Raw genomic sequence first — 15,923 nt, forward strand, 5'->3', positions numbered from 1 at the left:
ATAGGGGCAGGTTAACCACATATCAAGTATAGACTCTCAGTGGAACATTAATATAGTTTGTTGTGCTGGAGCACTGTTTTATATAATATCTAACAGCTCATAGTTGATTGTAAAATAAGGGAGAAATAATAGAGCAATATGGAAAACAGATTGGATCATACTTATTTTTCTTAGCACTTCCATATCTTTTTTATTCTTTTAACTAAATTGCATTTATTTCACGTTGAGCTTATTCCTGCATCGTTAAGTTTTTGTTTCTTCAGATATGTTTTTCTTCTTTGCCAACTCTTCCTCTGATTTAGGAACATTTTGTTGCTTTTTAGTGAAGATTCTCTCAGTGTAGCAGGAGAGTTCATGTATGGGTTAATCCGATCAATGTGGTGTGAATGGGAAGGCAGCTAGTTAGGCCTTAGTGAGATGGAATCCTTGCAGCCCTGCAATATATTATCTTTTCTGTGTACTTTTTAAAATTTATTTTTATTTATTTGAAAGGCAGAATTATATATACAGAAAAGGAGAGAGAGAGAGAGGGAAAGGTATCTTCCATTTGCTGGTCACTCCCCAAATGTCTGCAATGGCTAGGACTGCGCCAGGCCAAAGCCAGGAGCCAGGAGCTTCTTCTGGGTGTCTCACATGGGTGCCGGGGCCCGTGCACTTGGACAATCTTCTGCTGCTTCCTCAGATCCAGCAACCTCAGCATTAGCAGGTTGCTGGATCAAAAGTGGGGAAGTCAGGAGGACTTGAGCTGTCATCCATATGGGATGCCAGCATCACAGGCAGCAGGTTTACCTCCAATGCCACAATGCAGGCCCTTATAGTGTTATCTTTTTACTTGTCAGTCAAAAATGCTCACTTTCCCAGGATGTATTTGTTTCTCATCTGGGACCAAGAGGGGGAGATGCCATGATCACCATATAGATATTAAATTCCTCTTAGAGGTGCCATAAAATTCCCAATGACTTCATGCATGCTAAGTCACCATGCTCTAACTCATAAAAGAGTCTGAGAATGGGAGAGAGCTCTCTTTTTGCTCCTGATCATTGATAGGGGTGGTATACAAGTTTTTTCCTTTCTCTTTGGGCAGTCCTCTAGGTCACTCATAATGAGTATTTCTGTATGTAGGGTGGCCCTCATTCAGGTGTGAATGTTTATTCTCTCACTACAAAATAAATCCTGTTCTCATTTATGTTTTATATCTCTATCTATCATCTATGTCTTCACTTTAAAGTCATATCTCTGTCTGAGGCAAGAAGTTGGACTGAAAATTAAGATACTCAGACCCACATCAGCACCATAAGCTTTGTAGGTTCAGTGGCACATCTTGGGTGCTTTGTTTGCCTGGATATGTTTGCTTGGATGTGTATGATAAACAGTCTTAGGTTCATCATTACTCTGCATTTTTAAGCACTTGTAATGAAAATTCAGCATTCTTTTTGGGCCACTGACTCTGTGCCTGGTCCATTTGGCCTGGGTACAACCTACCAACTCCACTGTTGTTAACAATGTAATGGCACACATTGCTGCTTTTTTTTTTTTTTTTTTTGACAGGCAGAGTTAGAGAGAGAGAGAGAGAGAAAGGTCTTCCTTCCATTGGGTCACCCCCCAAATGGCTGCTACGGCCAGTACACTGCGCTGATCCAAAGCCAGAAGCCCAGAGCTTCCTCCTGATCTCCCATGCGGGTGCAGGGTCCAAGGACTTGGGCCATCCTCCACTGCCTTCCCGGGCCACAGCAGAGAGCTGGACTGGAAAAGGAGCAACTGGGACAGAATCCGGCACCCCAGCCAGGACTACAGTGCGGGATGCCGTGGCGGAGGATTAGCCTACATTGCCTCAACAGGTAGAGAGAAACACAGTATGCAAAGGATGTCCTTTCACTGTCTGGCACTCGCTTCCTCCTTGATCTATGTGCTCCACATTTATAGTGCTCATTTTGCAGGTCCCTTAGATATTTGGGGAAAAGCAGTATAGATGATGAGTTAGAACTACCCAACTCTGGCAGTTGTACATGTCCTACAAAGTTTGCAACTCCTTATCCATCTGCTCCCTTTTTTTTTTTTTTAAAGATGTAATCTTTTATTTATCTGAAAGGCTGAGTGACAAAGAGGAAGAGACAGAAACAAAGATCTCCCTTCCTCTGGTTTATTCCCCAAATGGCTTCAACAGCCATGGCTGTACTACAAAGCTGGCCCCTTCGTGTGTATCTTCTGATGCGGATGTTCTCCTCCTCCTATTCCCATCTCTCAACAGTCTAACCCTCTTTAAGCTAAACTTCAACTTTTCTAAAAGGTAAACTTCTTTAAGCCACTATAGCATTTCTTCTTTAGTAATTTTACAAGTTCTTTTAAATGAGCTAATATTTTGATTGTTATCTGTTAATGCTAAAGACATTATGATTTCCAAACGGTTGCATATTAGTCACTTTGGAATGTTTTAGAATCCTGATGCCCAGCTTCTTCTGCTGTACCATTTAGTTCACAATGCCTGAATGTGGGAGCCAGACTTTAACAGATTTTAAACATCTCTAGGTGTTATTATTGCACAGCCAAGTGTGGGAACCACTGCTCATTTATTTGGGTTTAAGATGGTCTTTCTCAGATCCCTTTTTCCCTGTTAAGCTCTATTTCATGTGAATCATTTTTTAATATGAAAAATTTCATTAATTCATAATCACATTGTAGCCAAAATGCTTATATTATTCTTTTTGTTTTCTGCTCTGGGCCACCAAATTTGTATGTTGGAACCAATACATATTGGCCTCCAACCATTAATAGGAATATTCATTTTCCAAATCCTCTAATTATAATTGGTGTAAGTAATACGTAAGCATAAATATGTAATAGCATTAGGAACTGGGGGAACTTTGGGGAAGTAATTAGTCATGAGGACTCAGATTTCATGAATGCAACTAATGCCCTTACAAACGAGGTTGAAGGGACCTTCCTTACCCATTCTGCTATTTAAGGATGCAGCAAGGAGGAGCTATCTACGAAGAATAGGCCCTCAGACACTTATTCTGCTGGCATCTTGATCTTGTATTTCCCAGCCTCCAGAACTGTTAGGAAATAAATTTTCGTTGTTTATAAATTATTTATTCTAAGGCATTTAGTTGTAGCAGGTCAAACAGACTGATATAGTTTCCAAAATTAAAGTGTAGGAGAGTGTGGTTGGAGAGGTGTTGGTTAAAAATGTCTCTTAAAGAACTTAAAATATTGTAAAGAACATATAAAAGTACATTTAAGTATTTTACGAACTTCTACTATCCTTTATACACTGAGGGTGGGCTGCTGAGATGGACCGGTTCTCCAAAACTTCAGGGTAAAACACATGCCATCGTTAAGTGCAACCAGTATGTTCTGTGGCTTCACCACCGGCTAATGAGCAACATAAATCATGTCCACCCAGTTCTGCAGATTGGACTCATCTAGTTTGTTAACAAGCCATCTGCCTTTTCTTGGGACTCCCCACTCCTACAATTCTGATTCACTAATCACTTTTACTATGCCATTCATGATTCAATCTGCCTCACTCCCTTTCTTAACCTCATTTTTTAAAAAGATTTATTTATTTGAAGGCAGAGCTACAGAAAGGCAGTGGCAGAATGAGAGAGAGAGAGAGAGAGAGAGAGAGAGAAAGAGAGAAAGAGAGAGGTCTTCCATCCGCTGGTGCACTCCCCAGATGGCCACAACGGCCAGAGCAATGCTGATCTGAACCCAGGTGGATGCAGGGGCCCAAGGACTTGGGCCATCCTCTACTGCTTTCCCAGGCCAGAGCAGACAGCTGGATTTCAAGTGGAGTAGCGGGGACTCGAATCAGCACCCATATGAGAAGCTAGCACTGCAGCGGCAGCCTTACCTCCTAACGCCACAGCACTGGCCCCAACCTCTGTCTTTAAATCACTTTTTTTTGGTCTTTCCATTCTTACTACTACAAACCAGAAACTCACACCCAGGACTCCTGCTAGCCTTCAGTTCCTACCTCCATTAAATGTTAACTCATGTTTAATTTACCTAGTTGATTTGTACTTTTCCTGAAGCCTTAATTTAAGTCCTATTTTTTGATGCCGACTTTCCAAGATTTTCACCTGTTTCTATCTTCCTCTTCCCTAAGCATTTACAATGTATACTACTTAATTTGCCCAATCAGAACACATGGCAGGGAACAAAACATTGTATTGGGTTGTTTTGGGACTAAGAAAAATGTTGTTACCTATGGTAGATTCCATGTCCTTAGAATAATAAAATTAATTGAATGCTTAATATAAATCATGCTTTACATGGATTACTTTTGGTTCCCCAACAATTTGATGAGGTAAGTGTCATCTTTTTTTTTTCATTTTGCAATTGGCTAAGCCAAGGCACAGAAGGCTAAATCTTTTGCTCTGAGTAACACAGGATCCAAACAGTTTCTGAGGCTATGCTCTTAATCATGATTCTTTACTGCTTCTTAATTAACAAGTCAGTTATATTTATGTTTTTTTGCATCTCTTAAGAAATTCAGTTTAGGGTTCAGTGTTGTGGCACAGTGGCTTTAGCTGTCATCTGTGATGCTGGCATCCCATGTTAACTGCTCTATTTCTGATCCACCTCCCTGCTAATGCACCAGGGCAAGGAGCACAAGATGGCCCACTTGCCTGGGGCCATGCCACCTACATATTGTTCCTGGCTCCTGGCTTAGGCCTGGCTCAGCCCAGGCAGTTCTGGTCATTCAAGGAGTGAATTACAAGATGGAAGCTCTCTGTCTCTTCCTCTCTGTAATTCCACCTTTCAAGTAAATGAATAAATAAAATCTTTTAAAAAAAACTTTTTTTCCTTAAAAAAAATTGCAGTTTAAAATATTTTTGTTACAAGGAATAACCTTTAAAAGCACTTTGTAATTTATAGTGTTAAATGAACTGAGTTCCATTATCATTTATTTCTTTATTTTTACCATGCACAAATTATTTCATGTTTGTAATTAAAACTCTGTGACTATTCAGCCACTTCCTTGTAAGAAGAGACCATGATTTATATAAGCCATTTTTTTTTCTGCCCAGAACCCTAGCTAGATCTATTCCATACACACACACACACACACACACACACATATATGATTAATGGCCACCTTTCCAACTTGTAGGAACATACATGAGTCAAAAATAAAAGTCAACAAAAGTTCCCATCTCACTAGGTTAAAACCAATATTTTAATTTTCAAATTACTATCGTGATTTTTCATGACCTATTCACAGGTAAGCAGAAATTCAGTTTCCTCAGATTCAAAGAATCTCATCCTTTAGGTTAATGTATTCTGCTCAAGACTTAGATTCATAATTAATGGAATAAAATTAGTTTTAATTTCAAGTACACTTGGTGAATGATTTAGGAATGACAGAATATCACTTAAATGAGCAACATTAAGAGATTTTGATTTTAATCAAGCTCAAACACTCATTGTACCTCTTCATGATTTTTTTAGTTGTCAGATCTTTATATATGCTTTAGTTTTCCCATTAGAGCTCTAACAATTCTCCTTTTTGTGACACCAAACTCTATGTTCATATACAGCCATGGTCACAAGGCTAATTAAGATAAATCTAATATGCAACCTTTACATCCAGATGTAACTCATTTTTTATGTCTTAATAAATAGATTTTGCCTATTCCTAGGCTTTGCCTCCACAACTGCTATCTTTAGGCATCACAGAAAGTACAGCAGTTTAAAGACACAAATTAAAAAATTTAACCCAGAGATTTTGTGATGCTTCCCCAAACACTGTATCTGCTATCCTCCTAAATTAATTTAATGGAAAACACAATGTTATAGCCTTATAATGTATTTATGATGAAATTAGTTCCATTAAGTTATTTTATGTCAATAAACATTTTCAAAACGTAAGAACATACAAAGAAATAAAATGGAAATACAAAGAAATACAAAGAAATACAAAGAAATACTTAAGAAATACTTAAGAAATACAAAGCTACATTCATTGTAAAAAGGTGACACACAGGCTATTTCTAAAAAGGAACTTACTAACAAGACCTCATTTACCATCAATTACTTTTTTATTTCAAAGCCTAGTATTTGCAAATCACACACTATCTTTTTTTTCCCCTCCCATTTTTGGAAGATAGTAATTTGTTTCCCAGGGTATATGAAGAACATTTGTGGTTTATGAGTGCATAAAAATATTTGGGAGTGACCTTGTCCGTACTTTTGTGGGCATGATTTAATGAACAGATAAATGCTTCACTTTCCAGGGGAAAACTGCTGACACTGCAAGTTACCTCAGGCCACAGTTCTCCCGTTCAAGACAAGACTAACTAAAATCAGAGACTCCTTGTACACAGCGGAAGTGTCTTGCGTACAGACCTCATCAGTTACCACAGTGAAATAATGGGGTAAGAGTGACGTTTTCTAGTACCATCCAGAAATATCCAAAACGATCCCGGCAGGGTCTAAGGAAACCGAGGCCCAGAGGCGGTGACAGGAGTCGTGCAGGGCCACAATCGGTTACCAGGGTGTGAGCCAGCACCTGGTCTGGTGCTCACCTACGACCCCCATCAGTCCTCTAAAGACCGGTGTCAGCAGAGGCAAGGACACCTCGCACCGCGGTGCGGCCCAAGCTGCGGCCGTTTGCCTGGGCAGCGCACACACCTTTCCCCATTCGCATTTAGGTTCCTCAAGGGGCCAGCACCGCCGCTTTTCACGGCCGGCTTCTCCGGAGGTAACATCTGTGGTTACACTGCTAACTTGGTCTTGGGCCAGGAGCTTCTTCAGTTTAGTTTACTTTTCGGCCCGTGCAACAGCACAGGGGAGTCCACGTCCCTGTCCGTACGCTTCCTCCATTTCCTCCTAAAGACAACACCTTACTCCATCTCCTCCTGCGCGTTCTGAAGCCACACAACTTTCCCACAGCCTTCCCCTCGGCTAGTACACTCGCTCTCCCGCTTCACGCCTCCCACCGCTGCTAGGAAGCGGCTCACGCTCTTCCACCACCCCCAGGCTTTTGTCTCTCCCCGCTTCCGGATCACCGGCCGGAAGACCAGCGGAAACCCACTACGCACGCGCAGAAACTCGTCACCGCCTCCTGCCGTTGAATTGGCCTATTCCTTCCAAGTTCCGACTTGCGGGGGCCCACGGTGCCGCAATTCTCGCGATATTTGTTTCCGCCAACGGGAACGAGCCGCTTCGTGTTTCTGGCGGGCCCTTTTAGCTCTAATTGTCGCCGGCGCCGCTCTGTTGCCCCGGAACCTCCGGGCCGAGCAGCATGACGTCCGCTTTGGAAAACTACATAAACCGTATCCTCCGGTCGCCTGCCGTGAGCGTTGGCCGGGCACAGCGGGGCGGGTGCGAGAGCGGCGGGGGTCGGGCTCGGCGGGCGGGTGGGATCCCGGCCACGGCGGGACCCGGGGTGAGAGTGAGCGGGTGAAGCCTCCGGAGCAGCCGACCCCCTCCCGGCTCCCCTCCCGGCGTTCCAGCGGGCTCGGGACGCCTGGCGATTTTACACTGAGAGAGACACAGACCGACCCGAATGTCATTGTGGCCAACTTTTCCCTGATTGATAGATCCTCTGATTGATTGATTGATTGGCCTGTGTGTGCAAGTTTGGGGATGAGGTGAACGGTTGCGGCAACGAGCGTGTTGCAGATCTTTGCACTGTACTTGCTTCATTCGTAGGCTTGGCGTTTCTAATTGTTGATAAAATGAAGTCACATTTGTTGTTGGATTAGAGTGAGGGGCGGTAGTTTTTATTTATTTTTTTAATCTTAAAAGTATCGTTTAAAATGTTGCCGTTTTGAAGTCTCAGGGCAAAAATATTACGGTGTGCTCTCGTTCAAAATTGGAAACAGAAGTTCAGGACTGAAGGCGTCTCATGATGCAAGTGTTATTGGTACCTTATGGCACTGAGTATAGATTTCGTTGGAATGCCAGGATACAGGCCCTGGGAGACGGTGTCTTAACGTGCCTGAAATGAACATTAATTAATTTAGCACTCACCCAATTTTCATTTGAGAGAGAATAGGCCTAAGAAAGGAGGAAATGTCCTGCTTACATCAGAGATTTATTAGGCAGCATTCTTAGCAGAAAAGTGGCTGTTCTGATACAGGAGACACTGATCACAAGGAGAAAGAGGCTATTTCTCTCCCCTTTTTAATTGCATAATTATCACAGAGTCGGAGTTAAAGACATTAGAAATGATCTTAAGTTTTCACGCAGTGGCCATCTTGAATCTTAGATGTGTTACCTTTTCTGTAGTATTCAAACTGTTTCCTTACCAGAGTCTTAAGTGCTCAATTTGCCTTCTCCAAGCTTTCCTTGATTCAGTTATCAGGAACGGTAGCTGTTATTACTTCCGATGGGAGAATGATCGTGGTAAGTCTGGCATTTTCCTTCTCTGCTTGGCTTTGTGGGCTTGGTGGTTGTAAATGTTTACTAAAGCCTCCGATGTCTAACACCCGGACACCAAGGTACACCTGTCTCCTTATTGCTGTCTCTCTGCTGCCAGTCCCTATGTTCTTCACTAATAAACGTTGATTCTGTGTTACCTACAAGGCTTTTGAGGGAAGAATAGCTTTTGCCTTCAGAGAGCTTATAGTCTAATCTGCAGGTTTGTGTATTAAATTTGTCTTCTATTTTTGTTTCTTTCACCATTCAGTGCTATTGTCCTGACATTCACCAGATGAATCATAATAATCATTTGAAGCTTTGTATATTTTTAATCAGAAATTTTTAATGATTTAGATACATCTATATGAACATTTGAGCTTTTTATGATCTTAGTATCCTTTGAATATTCAAAGGTTGTAATGACCTCTGTCTTTGGCAAATAATGATGATTGACTCTGAATTTATATAAAAAGAACACTTCAAAATCTCATGGAAAATAGGCCTAAATGATAATGCAGCGGCGGGCATTTGGCACCAAGGATAAGAGACTAATTGAAACACTGGTGTTCCATATTGGAGTCCCAGCTATGGGTCCTGACTCCAGCCAGCATTTTTACTAATGCAGACTGGGAGGCTGTGGTGTTGGCTCAAGTAATTAGGTCTTTGCCACTCATGAGGGAGACCTGTTTTGAGTTCCTGTCTACTGGCTTCAGCTTATTCCAGCCTGCTATTGTTGGCATATGGGGAGTGAACCAGCGGATGGGAGATCACTGTCTGTCTCTGTGCCTAGTAGATAAATTTTTTTAAAAAGATAACATGAATTTTGTATGAACCTTTTGAAGTCCCCTGTTTTATATGTCCTCAGTCTGTTCCTTGAAGATATTTCTCAGTTGTTACTCCACCTTATGTTTCAAAGACAAAACTTCCTGTGACATATTTGTATTTGGAATTTGATCAAAGGAATTTATCCTATGGTTTGTAATTTATGCTGTGATTGCTGCTTTCAAAAAAACCCAAGGGCACAGTTAGTTTATAATCTAATCATTTCGAGTTAATTTCCTATTCTGCAGTTTTGTTTTGAACACTTAAAATTTTATCAGTGACTTCTTAGTGACAACTATGGCCACAGTTCTAGAGTTTACCATTTACTAAATGTATATCATATACCAGATTCTTTATATGTATTACATCATTATTCATTTGTCAGTATAACCCTGGGAAGAGGGTTCTGTATTCTAAGTTAGGAACCAAGCTTGCAGAAAATGAGTTACTTTCCCATAGTCACAAAGACAGTAAATGACAGAACCAAATGGAGATTTGATATGGATTTAACTCCCAAGCCAAGGACAGCTGCCATGCTTCCCCTTTAATCAAGGAAGAACTCAATGGTCTTTTTAGGCACCTCACATTGTTTTTTTTTGTTTGTTTGTTTTTTTGTTTTTGTCAAATATAAACAGCTTGAAATATTTTAAGCTCAGCACTTAAAATAAACGTATTGTTACTAACACATAATTGCCAATAATTTATTTTGTGAAAACCTGAAGTTTCAGTTTTCTTATTTTTTTAATAGGGTAGATAGTAAATTGAAAAATCATCTTAATTTTATAGAAAAAGGAAAACTATACAAGAGACTTTTGAGTGCTGAAGTTTAATAGTCATGATTTTGTTTTGTTTTGTTTGGGGAGGCAGAGACAAACAGAGAGCTCCCATATTGCTAGTTCACTCCCCAAATGCCTGTAACAACCAGTGCTGGGCCAGGGCAGGAGCAGGGAACTCAATCCAGTTCTGTGTAGATTGCAGGAACCCACTTAATTGAACCATCATGTGCTTCTTGCCAGGGTCCACATTAGCAGGAAGCTGGAGTCAGGAGCTGGGTATCAAACTGAGGTACTCTGATGTGGAACATGGGCATCTTAACCACTAGGCCATATGTCTCCCCTGTAGTTCTGTATTGATTGATAATTCACTTAATAGAATGAATAGTTACATAAGAGATTATGGGTGAATGCTTGTGATAACTACCACTTGCTAACTAGTATAGCCAAATACTCCATTATCTTGCTTCCAAATTCTAGGTCCTGGGTTTCTCTGTGTCATTCTGACTTTATGTATATGACTTTGAGAACATGCAATCATTTATAGTGAGCTTGAGATTTAACCAACACAAACCATTATAAGCTGATGTTTCTTCAGAAAGGAGATTAGCTTTTGAGTTACTGAATTGTATTGTATCTTTGTTTTCCTTTATCCAAAGCCTAGTTGTACCTATAGAGAATTTAATAATAATAAATACACGAGACTCAGAATACTGGCAACTAGTAATTGTTTATTAAGTGTTAGCTGTTATTACCAATTGAAATTTGCATTTTTTTTTTTTGACAGGCAGAGTGGACAGTGAGAGAGAGAGACAGAGAGAAAGGTCTTCCTTTTGCCTTTGGTTCTCCCTCCAATGGCCGCCGCGGCCAGCGGCCGGTGCACCACGCTGATCCGATGGCAGGAACCAGGTGCTTCTCCTGGTCTCCCATGGGGTGCAGGGCCCAAGCACTTGGGCCATCCTCCGCTGCACTCCCGGGCCACAACAGAGAGCTGGCCTGGAAGAGGGGCAACTGGGACAGAATCCGGCGCCCTGACCGGAACTAGAACCCGGTGTGCCGGCGCCACAGGCGGAGGATTAACCTAGTGAGCCTCGGCACCGGCTGAAATTTGCATATATTAATATGACTGATTTGACTCTGAAAAAGCAGCAAATTAATTTAGTTGGTTAGGATAGAATAGTATACTTCATTTGGTCTGGCGTTGGTGCTAGCCTTTTGTGGTTTCAGGTCTTCGTTCTGATACTTACCACCCATGAGACCTTGAGAAAGTGCCTTAGTTTTTCTTTTTTGAGATAGGGATATTACAGTATGAACTCAAAGGGTAGAGATTAGTTGATATAGTATGTGCAGTGTGTTGGGCACAGTACCTAGTCCTGGTTTGTAGCATACAGTGTGTTACTTTGCTGTAGCTGGTCTGTATGTTTCTTCCTTATTTTTAAATATATATATATATATATATTGTTTTCCTTCAAATCTCCCTTGTTTAAAAGAAGTCAGTTTGACAGTGGACTTATTACATAAAATAGACAACTATATATACATATATATATATATATATATATAGTTTTCCTTCAAATCTCCCTTGTTTAAAAGAAGTCAGTTTATTTGATAGTGGACTTATTACATAAAATAGACAACTTCTGTCTGTTGATGACTAAATGGTTGTAAGGTTGAATATATACATTCAAGTAAAATAAAATATTTGTATTTTTGTCCTTTATGTTTTTACAGGGAACACTGAAAGGCTTTGACCAGACCATTAATTTGATTTTGGATGAAAGCCATGAACGAGTATTCAGCTCATCACAGGGAGTAGAACAGGTGGTACTAGGGTTATACATCGTAAGAGGTGACAATGTGTAAGTAAAATACGTCCTTTTTAGGCATCTTAAAATTATACAAGCGGTGAAGTGGAGAGTGCTGGCGCTGTGGCATAGGTAAAGCTGCTGCCTGCGGCGCCAGCATCCCATAAGGGTTCCAATCCTGTCTGCTCCACTTCTGATCCAACTCCTTGCTAATGCTCCTGGGAAAGCAGCAGAGGATAACCCAACTGCTTTGGTCCCTATACCCACGTGGAAGACCTGGAAGAAGTTTCTGGCTCCTGGCTTTGGCCTGACCCAGCCCAGACCATTGCAGCCATTTGAAGAGTGAACCAGTGGATGGAAGGTCTCCCTCTCTCTCTCCTTCTCCCTCTCCTTTTCTCTTTCCCTCTTTCCCCCTCCCTCTACCTGTAACTCTGGATGAGATTTCAAAACATTTTTGCAAAATGTATTAAAAGTGAATTTATTTTGGTGCAGAATTTTAGGGCACAGACAAAAAGTTTGTGGAAAAATTTGTATTATGAAGAAAGTGTGGATTGCCAGTGGCTTTTTTGCACCAAAGTATATTTTTGATTTTGTGTTTCCACAGGTTTTTTTTTTTTTTAAGGTTTATTTATTTGAAAGTTAGAGAGTGATGGAGAGAGAGGGAGAGATACAGAGAATTCATCCACTGGTTCACTTCCCAAATGGCCTCAATAGCCAGCTCTTGGCCAGGCTGAAGCCAGGAAGCAGGGACTCCATCGTGGTCTCCCATAAGAGCAACAGTAACCCAACTACTAGGGGCATTGTCCATTGCTATCCCTGGTATGTTAGCAAGAAAGTAATTTCTACAAACTTTTTGAAGTCCCCTTTTATGTTAGCATTCTTAAGGAGCCACAGTTGATAAGATATCTTCTGTTTGTTCTGTGACCTCAAATAACTTAGGACACACCAATAGCCAATTTGGGACTTTTTTTTTTTTAAGATTTATTTGTTTATTTGAAAGAGTTAGATAGAGGAGAGGCAGAGAGAGAGAGAGAGAGGTCTTCCATCCGCTGGTTCACTCCCCAATTGGCTGCAACAGCTGGAGCTGTGCCAATCCAAAGCCAGGAGTCAGGAGTTTCTTCCTGGTCTCCCACATGGGTACAGGGGCCCAAGGACTTGGACCATCTTCTACTGCTTTCCCAGGCCATCAGCAGAGCACTGGATCAGAAGTGGAGCAGCTGGGACTTGAACCAGTGCCCATGTGGGATGTTGGCACTGTAGGTGGTGGCTTTACCCACCACACCACAGCGCCTGCCCTTGGAACTATTTTCGTGGTACCATTTTAAGAAAAATCTGAAACATTCTAGAGCAGTGTTCAACAGAACTTTCTGCAATGGTGGAAGCGTTGAGTTTCTGCAATTTTGAATACAGTAGTTACTGACTGTGTGTGGCTGATGAATATTTCAAAAGTGTGTGACTGAAGAACTTGATTTTAAATCCTGTTTAATTAATTTTAATAGTCACATGTGGCCAATATTAGTACAGTTATAGAGGGTGGTTGAATGTTGAATCAGTTTTCTAGTGAATAGTGTATAGAATCAAGATCTGAAAGCAGGGGGAGATACTATTTTGGGGGACAGGTAAGAAAGAAAAAATGAAGGAATACTTTATTAGTAAATTTAGATTTGATTATCAGGGGTTCATAAATTACTTTATAGAGATGACTTTTCAGTGAATTTATAAAGTGAGCTGTAAAGAATGAGGAAGAAGCAAAGCAGATAGGGCCCTGACCTTAACAATGTTGGTGATATAGGAGCTATCTTTAATAGTTGATTTTAAGAGTTCTGTGAAGTTTAAAACCTTTGCCTTATACTCAGTAGTATGTTGGAACCAGTTTATACTGGCTCATGTTTTCAGGAATGTTGCCAACCAGTTGATTGATGTCTTTCTTGTTAGTGGTTTGAAATTTGCCAATAGGATGTTTGCCCCACGACAACCAGGGGGCGCTGCAAGTCAGCTTCCCCCTTTTTCTCTGGAGAGCTGGCTTTTGAATTACCCTTAAGGACTTTAAGTGATACTAAATCTTGAAAGATGGAATTAAAGTCTTTAATTTGTTTTATTTTGAGAAAATAATACGGTCTGCCAGGGTTAGCTCCTTTTCATTTATTAGGGAGTTCAGGGTTTATTTAAATATAAACAAATTCTATATTACAAATATTTGAATTTACTCTCATTACCAAATTTAAATCTAACAAATTACCAATTTTTTGCACAGCCTGTGGTCTGGGTGAGAATGTTGATTATATGCAGTTAGAAGGTCATCAGTTGGTCATGATTTAATGAAATTAATGTTGCAGATTTTATGTTAGTGTTGAATCAAGGAAAAGCTTCCTAGCTTTAACCCTAGCAAATCACATAAATCATTTGATAGATACCAGAGTACCTGTTACTGCTTTAATCTTTGTATGTGAAGAATTCTACCTATACACATAGAAAAATGAAACCAGTTTATTATATATCATTGATGGATTTTGTTCCATCTAATTACTCTAATAATGAATGGTTCTCATATTAAGGTTATCGTCAAATTATTTTTTACATGTTTAATTCACTGACTCATGAAACTATTGTTTCTACTTTACCTTAAGTGTTTTCTTTTTTATCATGCCTTTTCAGGTTATTTTTTGAAAGAATTATGCTACGTGCTTTGATTTGTTTAATAAGATTTTTGAAACACATGTAAATTTATTTCAGAAATGTATTTAACTCTGAATTGTTTCCTCCATAAATAATTACAGTGCAGTCATTGGAGAAATTGATGAAGAGACAGATTCAGCACTTGACTTGGGGAATATTCGAGCAGAACCTCTGAACTCTGTAGCACACTGAGGAAGAACTGCATACGCTGGACGTCTGTAAATCTTTGTATAGAAACTGATTATTCTGAGGATGGTGGGAGTGTGGAATTTTTATGAACATGTAATTGTGATTCATTGTAATATGTAAATTAAAATATTTCTACCTTTAATTGAAAAAACTTTTTTTTTTTGCTTATGTCATGTTTGGTAGCTTGGTTTATTTTTGTATTAAATACTATGAAAATCTAATAGTAACTTTGAAAACTTTTGGAAAGAAATTGGTACTTTCTGAAATTTTAATTGAAATTTATGGAAAACTAGTTGAAAAGAGAACTTCGTATGCCATGAAGCATTCTAGTAGAATTGGTGGTTCAGGATGTTAGTTTCTCTTTTTTTAAAAAAGTCACAGGAGTGTAAATTGCACAGTTACCTGAACTTTAGGCATTTATCTGCACAGCGCTGGTGATGCTTTGCCAGTGCTTTTGAAAGGCTCGGGTAAAAATGTGTGGTTCAGAAAAAGAAAAATGCTAACACAGTTTTAATACTTTTGGGGGTCCAAAATGGAGAGTTGATATTAAGGATGATTAGCAAGAATAGGATTGAGGAGGAAGATATTTTTAGAATCCTTGGATGCCGAATAAGTGAGACATGAAAGTAATACGAACACATTCTTGACTTTAATGAACAGTATGTGACTTGAAGAAATTAATTCTATGTAATTGTTTTAAAAGCCCTCATAGCTTTTAATTTTAAATACTTGGAAGAGTTTTGGGACCAGCATTATGGTGTACCAAGTAAAGCTGCCATTTGTGACGCTGGCATCCTAATTGGGCTGCACTTCCAATCCACCTCCTTGCTAAAACAGCCTGGGAAAAGCAGCAGAAGATGGCCCAAGTGTTTGGGCCCTGCCATTCAAGTGGGAGACCAGGATGGATTTCCTGACTCCTGACTAGCCTGGCCCAGCCCTGACGATTGTGGCCATCTGGGGAGTGAACCAGCAGATGGAAGATAACTCTGGATACCTGTCGAATTCTGTCGGCTCCCCACCCATGCCAACTCCCCATCGCCCCCATAATTGACTTTCAAATTTAAAAAAAAATCTTAAAAATTGGGGAGTTTCTAATATTAAAGGTGTTCTTTATAAATGTGAGTAAATAAACCTTACGTGTACATTGAAACTAGTGCTTGCTATTATTACCAACAACTTTTTCATGATTCACTGTTTTCAAATTAGATTTAAGTAGTAAACTTTACATTTTAAAGAAATCATAGAAACAGTGTTGCAATACTGTTTAGATATTTAGGGTAGTGCACAA

The 15,923-nt window shown here is 40.0% G+C and overlaps 1 protein-coding gene across 1 annotated transcript; it reads left to right on the forward strand.

Moving 5' to 3' along the window:
- The first annotated feature begins 7,014 nt into the window (after positions 1-7,014).
- LSM8 (LSM8 homolog, U6 small nuclear RNA associated) lies at positions 7,015-14,786 on the forward strand. The gene is made up of 4 exons (XM_002712115.6): positions 7,015-7,280; positions 8,315-8,355; positions 11,697-11,824; positions 14,548-14,786. The coding sequence occupies exons 1-4, from the start codon at positions 7,250-7,252 to the stop codon at positions 14,636-14,638; spliced, it is 291 nt and encodes a 96-aa protein (XP_002712161.1). The 5' UTR covers positions 7,015-7,249; the 3' UTR covers positions 14,639-14,786.
- Positions 14,787-15,923: the final 1,137 nt, after the last annotated feature.

Source organism: Oryctolagus cuniculus, chromosome 3, assembly GCF_051225735.1.
Source record: "Oryctolagus cuniculus isolate XC-2025 breed Fujian yellow rabbit chromosome 3, ASM5122573v1, whole genome shotgun sequence".
Lineage (NCBI taxonomy): Eukaryota > Metazoa > Chordata > Mammalia > Lagomorpha > Leporidae > Oryctolagus > Oryctolagus cuniculus.

Coding starts and splice junctions, on each gene's coding strand:
- LSM8 (XM_002712115.6), top strand. CDS start 7,250: ATGACGTCCGCTTTGGAAAACTACATAAACC. Junction 7,281..8,314: donor TTTGGAAAACTACATAAACC/GTATCCTCCGGT, acceptor TTCAGTTATCAG/GAACGGTAGCTGTTATTACT. Junction 8,356..11,696: donor CCGATGGGAGAATGATCGTG/GTAAGTCTGGCA, acceptor ATGTTTTTACAG/GGAACACTGAAAGGCTTTGA.